General features: G+C 39.4%; 1 protein-coding gene across 2 annotated transcripts in view; it reads right to left on the bottom strand.

Moving 5' to 3' along the window:
- pcif1 (phosphorylated CTD interacting factor 1) overlaps positions 1 to 15,874 on the bottom strand; it is a 112,233-nt gene that overhangs the window by 62,706 nt on the left and 33,653 nt on the right. For both annotated transcript variants that reach the window (XM_060836253.1, XM_060836254.1), the window contains exons 4-5: positions 5,904 to 6,035; positions 2,865 to 3,097 (exon numbers count right to left, since the gene is read on the bottom strand). In XM_060836253.1, the coding sequence (XP_060692236.1) occupies positions 2,865 to 3,097; positions 5,904 to 6,035 (365 nt within the window). The remainder of the gene's footprint in view (positions 1 to 2,864; positions 3,098 to 5,903; positions 6,036 to 15,874) is intronic.

Below are 15,874 nucleotides of genomic sequence, written 5' to 3'. Positions count from 1 at the left end.
TCCCCATGGTTTTTAAACATGACTGAACTCTCCAAAGAGTCCCATATCACTATTCATACCAAACTCTCTCACTTCATGCCTGTTGATATTACATGTTAGCTGAACCTTTTATATTAATTAATATGTAGACAAAGAATTTCAAAGGAATAAGTTATTGCATCATCTATTCTGATTCTGCAACTTCCTCTTTACATTTGTGAATTGTTTACTTCTCCACCATGCTAGATTATCAACTTTAATTACAGATCCCTCATCCTCTGAATAGAATTCAACTTTAGTAGAATTGCAGATTCAGGTGGACATAGTCCTGGACGTTTCACCACATGACTTCCCACCGCCAACAGCCTCAGCCAGTCATCAGTGACTTTTCAATACAATTATCATCACCACTGAACTTTGGAAACATTCCCAAACAAGACAGGAAGGTGCTCTGGTATGTGACCTGCAACCCAACATGGAGGAGCTCTGAAATGTGACATGGAGGAGCTCTGGAACTTTTGAATTAAGATCAGGAGGAAGTTGTTTAGCTCCTCAAAGGTCCTCTACCATTCAATAAGATCAGGCTGATCTGACTGCAACCTTAAACCTGCATTGCCACCTTATCCTTGCTAACCTTTAAACCTCTTGTATACCATAAAGGCATTCAAGGACTCTGCTTCTATCACTTCTTCAGGAAGAATTCCAAAGACTCATGACCCACTCAGATAAAACATCTTGCCTAAATTGTTTGAAGTTGGTAACCCAGATTTTAAAACTTTCTCATCTTTCTAGATTCTCCCCTAAAAGGAAATATCCTTTCCATATCCACTCTGTTAAGACCATCTAATATGTTTCAAGTAAATCAGCTCTTATTCTTTAAACTCCAATGGATACAAGCCTAACTTATATGTCCTTTCCTCAGAAAACAACCTTCCTGTCCCAGTTCTTAATCGGGTAAACCCTTCTCTGAACTGCATCCAACACATTTACACCCTTCCTTCAATAAGATGAGCTATACTATGCACAGAACTCTATATGTGGTCTCACCAATGCCCTGTATAACTGAAGCCTAACCTCTGTACTTTTCTATTCAATTCCCCTAGTGATAAATCATAACATTTTATTAAGCTACCTAATTGTTTCATACAATTTGATCTCGAGGGACTCTCCAGAAAACAGTGATCATAATATAGTAGAATTTTGTATTCAGTCTGTAAGGGAAAACGTGAGGCAGAAAAACTGAGTTAAACTTTAATAAGGATAAACAAACAAAGGAATGAGGACAGAGCTATCTGGAGTGGACTGAGAAAGGAGTTTAGCAGCAAGGAAAGTTAAGGAACAATTGCAGGAAGACTCTAGGAAAGGGATAAATCAACCATGATCAACCAGGGAAATTAAAGATAGTGTCTAATTGAAAGCAAAAAAACATACAATTTGGCAAAGGTTAGAATTATGCCAGAGGATTTGGTTTTAAAAATCAACAGAAAATGACCAGAAAAGTAATAAAGAGGGAAAAAATAAATTTTGAGAGTAAACCTGCAACTTCCAAGGCAGACAGGAAAAGCTTGTTTAAGATAATAAAAAGGAACAAAGAGATCAAACTGAACACAGCCCTTTTGAAATTAATGCTGGGAACATGATAATGGGGAACTAAGAAATGGCAAAAGAGTTGACACAGTCGAAGACACAAACGTCACTCCAAAAATTACAAATAATCAAGGGGCAAAAAGGGGTGGAAGGAAATTAAAACAATAATATCACTAAAGAAAAAGTACGAGGAAAATTAATGGGGCTAAAAGCCAATAGGTCTCCTTGATGTGATGGGATGCATCCTAGGATATGAGAAGAAGTAACCCTTGATACTAGATGCATTGATTGTAATCTTCCAAGAGGCCTTATATTCTCAAAAAATGCTGGAAGATTGGAAAATTGGAAAACTGCCAATGGAACACTTATTCAAAAAGGGAAGACGACAAAATCAGGTAACTATAGGCCAGTTAGCTTAACATCTGTCATAGAGAAAATATTAGACTCTGTAATAAAGGATGTAATAGTAAAGCATGTAGAAATATGTAATATAATCAGACAGAGTCAGCACGGCTTCATGAGGGGGAAATTATACCTAACTCATTCTTTAGAATTCTCTGATAACAAGCAAAGTAGATTAAGAGGGACCAATGGAGAGAATATAACTGGATTGCCAGAAGGTGTTTGATAACATACTACACATTAGGATATTTAAAACAACAATAGCCTATGATGCTGAGGTAGCACATTAGCACAGATAGAGAATTGGTTAAAAGATGGAAAATTGGGCCGGGGACATTTTCAGGATGCCATTGAGATCAGTGTAGCAGAGGTGAAATAACTCCAAGGAGCCCGGTATCCCGTCACCAAGTCACCTTTATTTACATGTGCATAGTATTTGACACTGATGTAGCTTCCTCAGAGCCAGCTCGCAGAGTGAACAGAACCTCTGACATTCCTGTTTATATCTGTTACCCAGAACTCCCTGACTGAACCAAATTAACAGCCCTAATCAGGGAATTCATATTCTATGAGGTCTACCTGGCTGAGCTTGTTACAATCAATACAAGAGACACACTCAAAGAAGATTCACTGGGCTGATTCTCGGTGCAGAGGAATACCAGGGCTGTCCTATCGGCCAAACAGGAACACTAAAACCTCAGGAAATTCAGTAAGCACTAATTGAACCGATCACCAGTCCTATCCTGGTTTGATTGTGAGTAACTTTGGTTTGAATGAGTATTTGTTGCTGGCCAGTCGATTTTCACAAATGCCACAATGGCAAATTCCAAATATATCATGTAACAAACTTAAAGACTAAAAGTCCCCGCAGTCTGAATTTGTGGTTATGCACTTACGCTGTAGGACGGATGGGTGCAGGTGCAGGTGCAGATGCAGGTGTAGGCATTGGTGGTGAAGTCAATGAGCAGGATGCTGCTGTTGCCGATACTTGTGCTGATGTTGGTGCTTGCTGTTGTTTCTCATCAGCTGAATTAATTCGGCTTGTTCGGGAGGCAGGGGTGCTGGGAGTGGCAGTGGCGATAGGAGAAATGGGAACTATCAGAGTTGTGGGAGTCAATGGTGTGTCTATCTGTAGAAAGAAAGGGAAAAAAGTTCACCAATTTCATTTGCAACATTTTTCAATAGTTAGATAAAGATAAATTATACTCTGAACTCAGAAACTATTGTCAACATAACCACTAGCTATTGCTGAAAAACATTGCTGACACATTTTGTCAAGGCTTGCACACATCAAGAGAAGAATTTCAATGAAATGGAAAACAACATAGGTACATGAATTTCACTGAAGCTGTGATTCTATGAGCTGTCAGTGGTTAGCATTGCTGCCGCACAGCACCAGGGATCCGAGTTCAATCCCCACCTCAGGTGACTGTCTGTGCGGAGTTTTGCACATCCTCTCTGCATCTGTGTGGATTTCCTCCAGGTGGTCCTGTTTCCTCCCACAGGTGGTTAGGTGAATTGGCCATGCTAAAATTGCCCATAGTGTTCTGGGATATGTAGGCTGCATGCATTAGACAGGGGTTTAAAAAAAGGGTAGAGGAATAGGTCTGAGTGGGTTACTCTGCAGAGGATCACTGTGGACTTGTTGTGTCAAAGGGCCTATTTCCACACTGTAGGGATTCTACTCTATTCTAGGTGCACAGGTCATATCAAATAGCATGCTCCTTTCAGCTGTTCACAATAAGCAAGGTATGATCATTCCCAGAATGGGTGGAGAGATACTCCTGAGGCTCCCAGCCTCATTCCTGTTTAAGGGCTTTTCCCAAAAACGTCGATTTTCCTGCTCCTCGGATGCTGCCTGACTTGCTGTGCTTTTCCAGCACCACTCTAATCTTGACTCTATTAGTGTCTAAATAACTCTAAATAATTCCCAGTGTATTCAGAACCAATTCAAGATGATCAATCTGGTTCCCAGTGTGGTGTACTTTAATGTACTGGCAATTACATATATGTACACATGACTCTGTTCTTTGCACACAGAAAGAACATGTACACAGACTGGGAGACAGTAAGGACTGTGGATGCTGGAAGCCAGAGTAAATAAATGTGGAGCTAGAAAAGCACAGCAGGTCAGACAGCATTTGAGGGGCAGGAAAGTCAACATTTCAAGCCAAAACCCTTCATCAAGATTCAGACTACACCTGTTCCAACTCAACAAATTCAGTGTAGTCTTCTCTAGTTCACTTCTAAGAGCAATGACTTGATCAAGTGAAGTCAAGCTGCTGGGCCATAAATGTAAACAAAGCTTAACTTTTAACTGTCAGTTACAAGTCTTTTTCAGACACATTATCTGTCACTTCCAGATCACTATGAGTTTGCTCATTCATGCAGATTATCAAGAACATTGGTTGTTGTGAAATGAACTTAGCATCCCTACAGTGCTGAACAGGCCATTTAGCCCAACAAGTCCACAACTGACTGTCCGAAGAGTATCCCAGCCAGACCCATTCCCCTACCCTGTTACTCTACATTTATCCCTGTTACTCTACACGGGGAGAATGTCAGTTATCATTGAAATAGTGCATTCACGTGGTAACACCTCTAACAATCGAAGTCTATCAACATTCTCTTCTCGTACAACATAAGATGCTCTTCTCCCCTACTTTAGCATTCTTATGAATGTCCAGATGATTACAAGACAAAAACTTCAATGAAATGTGTTTTTTTTTCAGCAATGCTCAAATTGGGCACTACCAAATGACAATTTATCTAAACATTGTTAGATACAAGGAGTGAAATAGCTTTGCAATAGTAGTGCCAAACTGACGCGTGAATAAATAAGCTATTTTATATCAAAGTCTATTTCTTTTCTACTGGTTTCAATCATCTGACAGCACAGTGGCTCAATGGTTAGCACTGCTGCCTCACAGCACCAGGGTCCCAGGTTTGATTACAGCCTCGGGTGACTATCTGTGTGGAGTTCGCACATTCTCCACGTGTGGGTTTCTCTGGGTGCTCTGGTTTCCACCCACAGTCCAAAGATGTGCAGGGCAGGTGAATTGGCCCATGCTAAATTGCCCATAGTGTTAGGTGCATTAGTCAGAGGGAAATGGGTCTGGGTGGGTTACTCTTCGGAGGGTTGGTGTGGACTGGTTGGGCCAAAGGGCCTGTTTCCACACTGTAAGGAATCTAATCTAATCTCTTTAAGTGCCAACTGTACCATTCACAACTCCCATCTACACTGCAGATTTGCCAATTGCCTGCTGGAAAATTCAGGCCATTGTGTGGTTTCAGATGCTATATAGATAACTAAGAATGTGCCAAGCATAGATCAAAGGACAAACAGGGTGTTAAAATAATTTATTAGAATGATACAAGAAATGAGGGCATTCAGCTATGTGACGAAGCTGAGATGGTGATTAAAAAGAGGAAAAGGTCTCAGAGCTGACAAAAAATGTCTTTAAAACAGATTGTTGTTATGATCTGTAATTAGCTGAAAATGTGTTGCTGGTTAAAGCACAGCAGGTTAGGCAGCATCCAAGGAACAGGAAATTCGACGTTTCGGGCCAGAGCCCTTCATCAGGAATGATCAGTAATTAGCTTTCTTATTGGGTGGTAGAAACAGAATTGAATTAATTGCAAAATATACAGAGCTTTGGTGTAAAACAAGGAATGGGACTAAATGGTTTGCTCTATCAAAGACCAGATACAATGGAACAAATCATTTCCCCTGACAGCTCCATGATTCTATATTCCAACATCAATAAGATACATTACAGCGAAAGCTCATTTATATCACAGTTCTGAAGCTGAAACCTGCTTGTCAAAGTAAAAAATAAAATAAGAGAGCATAAAGTGGTCATTAATATATACACTGTTGTGAAAGAATCTAATTTTTTTCAGCAGATGACATTCAAACATCAGGTGAAACCTACTGCTGGTTTTTTAAAGCTGTTTGCTGACTGCTGCTGAGTATCATCAGAATGCCGTCGCTTCCTTTGTCCACTGTCAGTTGCTGAATCTCCCTCGCCTGACTCCAAAGTTGCATTTAAGCCAAGAGGATCAGACTGCATGAAAACAAAGTATTAATTATATTACATCAATGTACTTGGCAGATTCTTTAATACTGTCACATTGTGTGAAATACTAAACATTCAAAAAACTTTGAACACTACTGTATCTTTGATGTCAGCAGTTTCCAAACTGTAGGTCCCACTCACATTATAATGCTCTCTTCTATTAAAACATCCTACTAAACTGGTTATTAGGTTTTTAATTATAACACATTGTTATACCTTATCTTTTTTAGTGTACAGACATGCTCCATTTCAGATAATGAAGAGGAATTTCATGCTCATATGCTTGAACTTATCTGGTTACTAATACTGCATTGTGGTTATTCAAGACAAGTAATCATATTTATAAACATACAAACATATGAACAAGAAACAAGACTAGGGCCACTTAGACCTGCAAACCTGTACCACCATTCAATACAATCATGGCTGTTCTGATTTTAACCTCAACTTTACATTCCATCATCTCTCCAAAAGTTTTTCATCCCTTCTTGGTCAACAAGAATCTATTTTACAAAAACAGACATTGCTGGCAAAGCTCAGCAGGTCTGGCACCATCTGTGGAGAGAAAGCAGAAGTAACACGCTGGGTCCTGTGACCCTTCCTTAGCCATTTCCCATGGCTAATTCATCTCACTTGCATATCTTTGAACGATGGGAGAAAATCAGGGTAGCAGGAGGAAACCAACACAGACACATGGAGAATGTGCAAACTCTACACACAGTTGCTCAAGGCTGGAATCAAACCTGGGTCTCTGGTATTGTGAGGCAGCAGTGCTAAATACTGAGGCACCATGCCACCCCATTGTTAATCTAGATCGACTTTTATCAGGGTCTCCAGGATAGGATTTGCATTGAGGATCCTGTAGCCATAACTGTGGCTGTGACTCAAAGCCAGAAGCCAAAGATCAAACGATGGTATTGAACCCATCCGCATCAGCTTGTTCTCCTTTGTTAACTGCTCTTTATCATTCATACATCAATTGACCTGCTATCCAATTCCAATATTTTCTGCATTTCCTTCAGATTTACAACATTCATGTTTCTTTTTATCCTTACTACATTCCCTGGACTGACAGGATGATCTTCTCCCACAATCGAGTAGCTTCAGCACACATACAGGAAGATGAGACAGTGTTAGGTAATCAATAATTGCAGTGATGCAGCCTGCTTCTGTGCAGTTTGATGTGAGATACTGCCTGTGTGTTTGCATATTGTGGCAGTATAACACTGACAAGGCCTGTAAAAATGCTTCCATTTGATTCACAGCTGGGCTGCTTCATCACTTTTACAGCAGGTAAGCCTCCTTCTGTCATTTATACCGTGCATGTAGTTGGTAACCGGCAGATTTTGTAACATCTCAAGGGCTGGAATGCAGATTGATGTGAAGCTTCCCACCAATAATGGAATTGCTTACTATTTTAATTTCTATTGAACCCTCAGTAGCGCTGACTCTTGAACACAGATCAAGTTTGTGCAATTTCTCACAGTCTCTCACTATTTAATCTGAACTAAATGAGCTTGGCAGTTTTATTTTTGATGTCACTGGAGTTGTAAGAGTTACTTGGCATTCAATCAGAAGTTATTTTTGCTGAGGTTCAGACATAGAATCCATCTTGGAACAAGAAATTCTAGACATAAAGAAACAGAAGCTGTTTCCTGATGACCAAATTTCAATTTGTTAGCATTAAATCATATTCTTCTATCACCAACTAGAAACAGATTGCCATCTCAATTTGTCAGACAAGCCTACTAAAAGCTTCAGACTTTCCTGTCTCTGCTTTCCCAATCCTCTAATTTCATGGTTTGACGCTTTTTTTTGTGATTTATTTAAACAAGTTCAACATCTCTCTGCTGTGAAAACTAGAGAGTACCTTCAGTAAATTCAAAACATCACAACTAATGCAGAAAATGTAGGGAGAGTCAACAGTTTCCGTATTAATGGTCCCCTCCTACTACCAAGGCTGACAGGAGTGGAGAAGAGAGGAATAGGAGGAACACAAGAACTTTAAAATAGGGAACCTGTACACAATCACTTTGTTTTATCAGCAGAGAATATTGGAGCATGCATGTCTTGAGTGTAGGAGAGTTCATACGCTTCAGTGACATACTTAAATCAGACTCACATGATGCTGAGAGTTTGCTTTAAAATTCCTTGTGGTTACATGGGTTTCCCAAGAAACTGGACACTGAAAGGGAGACACAAAGTGCAATCTCCAAAAGCGATGTATCTTTTCAGCATTCACTGTGGGCTTGGATATGCAGGTGCTTTCATTGTTATGGGTCCTCAAAATAGACCTCCCTGTCCTGAAAAAGGGTCACTGGACCCAAAATGGTAACTCTGCTTTCTCTTCACGTGTACTACCAAACCTGCTACATTTTTCCGGCAATTTCTGTTTTGCTTCTGGTTTCCAGCACCAGCAATTTATTGTCCATTGTCTCATCCTTATTGAATTGTGGTCACTCGATCCTTCTGTACTGATAGCTCCCTCTCTTCCTCCAGCCCCAATAACTCCATCTCCCACTCCAGCCCTGATAGCTCCATCTCTCCCTCCAACCCCAAAAAGGCACTCTTTTCTCTCTCATAATCCTTTCCAATAGATCCCTTTCTCTCGCTCCCATCCCAACTGCTCTCTCCCCTCCAACCTAAATAGGTATCCCCTTTCTCCCCAAAATCCATAGCATCTTTTCTCTCTTCAACCATGATAGCTCCTCTCCTCCTCTAGCCCCAAAACTGTCATCTTTCTCTCCAACTCTATTAGCGCTCTCACTTTCTCTCGCCTGAAAAACTTCCTTCTCCCTTCTAACCTCAATGGCCATTCTCCCTCTCAAGTGTAACAGACAACCTCCTTCCATCAAGTCAAACCCATTGACTTTTGCCTCTGGTTTCCCTCCTATCTTCAAACCAGTATGCCACTTTGGCCACAGAACAAAAAATTGATCATGAGCTCCTGCTCTTAACTTTGACACCACTGCTACATTCCCAGCTTTGCCAAGTTCTTCAGCTGGTTGTGAGGCATTGGGACTGAAATCTCCTTGTTAAATGTCACACAATTCATTGATCAAATATCCATAACATTTTAATGATAAAGAGGAAAGAAACCTCTATAGAGTATTACAAAGCTTTTAGCAAGATAAGAATTCAAGATTCATGTTGTTTCAACAATAGTTTGAGCCATTCACTTTAAACAATTCAGGTCAAGCAGTAAAATGCCAATTGGAAATCCAGGCTACAATTAAAAAAAGAAATAATTTTCTGTTACATAATTCCCGTGATTCAATCTCAAAGTTGTCATGACCTCAGCACATCTCAACTTTACAAAAAGTTAAATACTGAATTTTTCTGAATATAAAATAAACACAGGAGAAACAAAGTAGTCAATTCTTCCGATGGTGACAATAGGTTTCAGAAAAAGAAATAAATTACAATATAATCACAGAACTACGTAAGTGTTAAGAGTGCCGAAGGAGGTCAATCAGCCCATCAAATCTGCACTAGCTCTTTAAATGAGCATCATTATTACCTAGTGTCAATCTCCTAGCTTCTATCTATGTCCTTGCATATTATTTCTTACAAAATAATCATAAAATCGTAAATGTCTGCAAATCTGTTTCAGTGATGTCAGTTGGGGGATAAATATTGTTCAGGTGACTGGGAGAAGTGCACTGGAAATAAGCATTCCTTTTGCACTGCAACTGTTGCACTGATCATTTCAAAGGTTCAACCACACAATAGAATGTCAGTCGAGAATGATATCACCCCATTAGCAACATCAGTTTAGAGCTGTATCATCATATGAGGGAACATTATTCTGACGAGTGTCTCGAGAGTAGAACCACAAAGGAATGTCAGCCTATGGCAGTATTACTCACACAAAGGAACATCAGTCTCGAGCAGTATCAACATAATGATGAATGCCTCTAGAAGAGTATCAGACAAGCTAAGTTTAGAACAAGATTACTCACACAAAGGAATCTCAGATCAGGATAGTATCACCCACATAGAGGGGTGTCAGTCTAGAACGGAATCATTCACACTAAGGAAAGTCAGTTTCAGAACACAATCACCCATATTTATGAACATCAATATGGAATTACAGAAATCAATAAGGAGCAAAATCAATACGTACTTTAAGGAACTTGGGCCTAGAACAATGCCATGTTGAAATATGTGGCTCTATAACTCGGAAAAATAGTTTTAGCTATGAAAGAAGGCAATAACTATATTTAGTGTAGCAATGACAGTGCCTCACAATAAATTAAATTAATGTTACCACTTTCCTGTTTAATGGTCAGCAGGGATTTATGGAATTAATCTTCATGCAAAAGTAAAATACATACTCCAAAAAATTACAATAATTCAGGAATACTTTTCTCTTGAGCAGTCAAAGATTCATTGAGGTGTAGAGCACAGAAAAAGACCCATCGGTCCAACTCATCCGTGCTGACCAGATATCCTAAATTAATCTAGTCCCATTTGCCAGCACTTGGTCCATATCCCTCTAAACCCTTCCTATTCATATACCCATCCAAATGTCTTTTAAATGCTGTAATTGTACCAGCTTCCACAACTTCCTCTGGCAGCTCATTCCATACACGCATCACCCTTTGCATGAAAATGTTGCCCCTTAGCTCCCTTTTAAATCTTTCCCCTCTCACCCTAAACCTATGCCCTCTAGTTCTGTACTCGCCTATCCCAGAAAAAAGGCGCTGTCTATTTAGCCTACTTATGCTCCTCATGATTTTATAAACCTTTATAAGGTCACCCCTCAGCCTCCGACACTCCAGGGAAAACAGCCCTAGCCTATTCAGCCTCTCCATACAGCTCAAACCCTCCAACTCTGGCAATATCCTAGTCAATCTTTTCTGAACCCTTTCAATTCCTTGGGAATCAAAGATAATTTGATTCCACACTTGTTCGATAGGTTCTGAAATCAGTGATAGGTCTAATGTATGACCTGCAGACTCTGCCATTTTCAGGGCATATGCTGCTTAAGGGTTGGATGAATGAGTTGTTTGAAGGTTTGTGCAGTCTTTCTGACACCGTGACCACCTCTGAATATTTCTGACAAACATTTTTGTCAAAGTCCATGGTGCATTTTCAGATGAGCTTTCTCCATTTTGGTCAGTCACAAGTCAGGGTCTCCTATTAGTTTACAGGGATCTTTAATTTCTTCAAAGATGCCTTAAGGATTTCTCTAAAGTGTTTCCTCTGGTCCCCTGGCAGTTTCCCACTGCAACCCAGTCTAGGCAGAGCATCTATAACAGCTATGTGTTCCACCCAGCATCACATGAGTTGTACCTCGATGCTGGCAAGTTTGTTTGAGAAATGAAAGGGGTTTGGAGGATTTTCTTGTGAAGACAGCATTGGTATTAATTTTAACAACAATAAAAACAGAAATTCCTGGAGAAAATCAGGAGATCTGGCAGCATCTGTAGGGAGAAATCAGCGTTGACGTTTCAGATCCAGTGACCCTTCTTCGGAATTGATGGTAGCTAGGAAAAATTGTTAATTTTAAATCAAAGATAAATCAATTTTTGTAAGCAAAAGTATTAAAGGATACAGGCCAAAGGGAATGGTGAGGAGGTGAATGACAGCTGTTACACCACCTATGACTTCATGGCAAGGTCTCAAGGGCAATTAAAAATGGGTATTAAATTTTGACCCAGCCAGCAAAGTATAAAATAAAGGTTTATTTTCCATCTCAGAACAGCAATGGATGCAAATCATCTTCAATCCTGAGAAGGGTATGAATCTAATCTTCTTCAAATATCCTGCAAGAGTCTGATGACTGAAGATAATTCAAGGTGTAAGGATGTATGTAGGCAGAATCTGTGCTGCAAATATTCACCCACACATAGTTGTCTTGCAGAAACAAGCTTTATACGGTTAACACAATGAAATCCCAGACAACTGCAAAAGTGAAAATTATCAAGTTTCAAATATCCATGGCAAAACGGATGATGTTAATGCAGAGCACACCAGTCAACATCTATAAAGAGTAAAAGCAAATATGTTTTTGATATTTGATGCCTCAACAGAGTTGATGAGCAGCTTTAAACAAAAGTTGCATTTCCAAATACAAAACCTATCTTGACTGTGTTTTAAATAACTTGCTGTAATTTCTAGCATTTTCTGTTTTTGTATAGCTTTTGTCTTTTTACCTATACACTATATGAACCATGGATAAAAACAGATCTTCTTGAGGACAGAACTCAAACAGCACAGATTTACAATGTCATCTGTCTATTACAGGTTCAACAGGAAACCTCACAAATGCAAGTTACACTGTCAATATTACTTGCCTGGAACCAAAAAACACATTATTTAGATCACACACTCAACTATGGTACAATGAGAGAATGCTTATTTTTGATGTTGGTGCTGGAATGTTGTCCTCACTGAATTGTAAACAAATATCACAGTGAACCCTAAGAATATTTAGAATCAGGAATAAGAATCAACTAGAAAAGTGGCCCCCAGTGAACAGTGGATCTGAGTTTAAGAGCATAAGCTAGAATTACCCTTGCATCTTTTAGCTCTAAACATTTTTGCCAACAAACTTGGTTAAAGATTAGGCGAGTAACAGGGCAACAAGACATCAGAGACCTGAACAAAGTAAACCTCAAATTCCTCTAAATTATCTAAAGGACTAGGAAGAAGGACTAAAGAGGATGAATTAAAGGGTGTGAATACAATGTCAAATCATGCATAGAAAGGTGAAGAGATAGAAAAACAGATTAGATTAAGGGAGGAAGAAAGGAAAAGGGAAAAATATTGAAATCTATTTATTTTTAAATTTCCCTGAAAAATTCAGAATAACTGAAATCCCACATTTGTATAATTAACATTCAGTACTATGCTGGTTGGCAGTAATTTAAAATTAGCATATCATTAAAATAATGATTCCCAGGTTTGTAATATGACCTACATTGTGGTGAATTTAACAAGGAAAACTAGCAAGTTCCTAAAAATAGCACAGAGCCCAAGAGTGAGAAACTATTTTTACAAAAATAAGATTAGAAGAATGATTTAGACAGCAATTTTTCAACATTCAAAGTCAACCATGCATTTACTCCCCATGAATTAGTTATATCTTCTGCCCATAAATAATTAACCTTGTCACTTGACAGAAAATTCTGGCCCAAATGTTTAAGCCTCCAAATGCCTATCTTGCACCTCATCACATCCCCCTCAGTTGTTCCTCTAGATGGCAATGGTGGTGATATAGGTGTTTTGGCTTTCATTTACAGGGGGATCGAGTTTCAGAGCCGCAAGGTTTTGCTGCAGCTCTACAAAACCCTGGTTAGACCACATTTGGAATATTGTGTCCAGTTCTGGTCACCTTATTAGAGGAAAGGTACAGAGGCTTTGGAGAGGGTGCAAAGAAGGTTTACCAGGATGCTGCTTGGACTGGAAGGCTTGTCTTCCGAAGAGAGGTTGACTAAGTTTGGACTTTTCTCTCTAGAGAGAAGGAGGAAGAGAGGTGACCTGATTGAGGTATACAAGGTAATGAGAGGCATGGATAGAGTCCGATAGCCAGAGACATTTCCACAGGGCAGGACTGACTGACATGAAGGGTCATAGTTTTAAGGTGTTAGGAGGAAGGTATAGAGGAGACGTCAGAGGTAGGTTCATTACACAGAGTTGTGAATGCATGGAATGCGTTGCCAGCAGTGGTGGTGAAAGCAGAGTCGTTAGGGACATTTAAGCGACTGCTGGACATGCACATGGACAGCAATGAATTGAGGGGTGCATAGGTTAGGTTATTTTATGTTAGGAATAATCCTCGGCACAACATCGTGGGCCGAAGGGCCTATTCTGTGCTGTACTTTTCTATGTTCTATTATTAATACTAGCATTCAGAGGCTGAGTAGCAGAAGGAACTCAATGGAACAGCAGCCCCTAAAAGTTCTTTTGCACCGGAATTTCCAATAAACACTCCAGCTGATCAAGAAAATTATTCCATTGTACATCATATATAATGCACGCACTATTTCAGAGAAAATAAAATCCAAATATGGAACCTCCAGTAGCTGTGTGCAGTATGCAAACAAAACATCATCGATCTGAGAACACAGTACAGTGGAATCTTTTACAGCAATAAACTAAGATTCATGACCATAAGATGTCCCAAAGCACTTTTCACCTCATAACATTAAAGAATAGGCAGTGGTCTAAGGACATACTAGGCAATTTGCAAACAACAAGCTCCCACAAATAGCAATATAATGACCAGATATTAATTTTATGATGAGTGATTGAAAAAAATGAGCTGGAAGATGAGGTCTCCCTCTCCTGATCTCATTCAGAGTAGCGCAGTGAAAATTTATTCACTTCAGAGGGTAGGTGAGGCACCAAACATTTAACAGCTCATCTGAAAGACAGAACCCTAGGCAATGCAGCAACTCCTCAGGACCATACTAAAGCATCAGCCTCTACTTTGTACAAAAATTAAGTGGGGCATGAAATCACTACCTTCTGTCTCTAAGGCAAGAGTGCTATTAACTGAACCGAAGCCAAATGCCATATTTAAACAGCAACCATTTGCACAGAATATTACAGTTAAGATGAAACCACTTCATAGAGGATACCACAGGTTAGGTGCAATCATTGATTTAGTGTGCTGGATGTTACAAATAAGGCAGAATTATTTATAAAGGATATTACAGTTTAGGTGATACATTTACAGGGCTTCCAAGCATTAGGATTGGAAAAGAAACAAATAGTGAAGTTGGTCCAAGAGAGAAGTTCAGCAGAGCTTACAGTACAACACTGTATAGTTATTGTCAATATCTGAGAGTTAGAAGAGGAACCAGGCCTGAGAGGTAGGTAGCATTTGCCACAAGTTTAGGGTAACTGAAGAGCCCCACCTATTTCTTTGCTGTCATTTATTTCCCATTCTTAGTTCCCAAAATGGTGGTGCTAGGCTGCTCTTTGAATTGTTGCAGTCAATGCGAAGGTACAGTCAACGCAGTTACATAGGACAATTCAGCAACAACAAAGGAACATTGACATATAGCCAAGTCATAGATGATGTGTGACTAGGTGTCCTCATAACAATGCAGCTCTCTTCTTCCACAGTGGTATAGGTTGCAGGGGAGAGTTAATGCTTGCCTTAATCTGGTAAATGTTATGTGTTCTGTAGATTAGACATAATACAGCCAGTCTACTGGAAATACAGGAAATGTGTATTTATACAGAACAAAGACATTAAATGAGCAAAATATTGCATGTTAAGTGACTTCCTTTATATGAATATAGGATTTATAAGATTTGATCCATTTTATGTTGTAGCACCTGGTCATGCAGCATAGTAGTGTAAACATGCATGAAAGAAGCACAAGCAAGAGTGGCTTCAGGATGGGTATATATCTGCCAATGTTATCCAGCAGTCAGTAATCATTCAGTCAGCTAGAACATATATCTCTCAACATGATTGTACTGTGGTTTTCCTGCATCTGTCACTGTAATTTGTGCTTCCGTGGCGAACATTAGAATCAATGACGAAATTCCAAGGGTGTGATTACTTGCCTTGGGCATAAATATGGAATATTCAGGGCAACAAATGGTAGACTGTTCAAACCAGTGATTTGAAAAACTTAATAAAACCTTTAGCCTTGTGCCTTACAGTTAGCACTATGCATCTCAATATTCTATTAGCTGCTGAGAAATGGATCAATCCGTAAGCCTTCTCCATCTCAATCAGTCACAACTGCGATGTAAGGTCTATGATTTATATAATTTTAATATAATTTTTTGAATTTTGAATTTGAACTAGTGGCATGTGGGTCTTCTATGTCTGTTGGGGTTTTAATAATTAACTTGCA

This window comes from Hemiscyllium ocellatum, chromosome 15, assembly GCF_020745735.1.
Source record: "Hemiscyllium ocellatum isolate sHemOce1 chromosome 15, sHemOce1.pat.X.cur, whole genome shotgun sequence".
NCBI classification, from domain to species: Eukaryota; Metazoa; Chordata; class Chondrichthyes; order Orectolobiformes; family Hemiscylliidae; genus Hemiscyllium; species Hemiscyllium ocellatum.
This window is presented reverse-complemented; position numbering and strand designations above follow the sequence as displayed.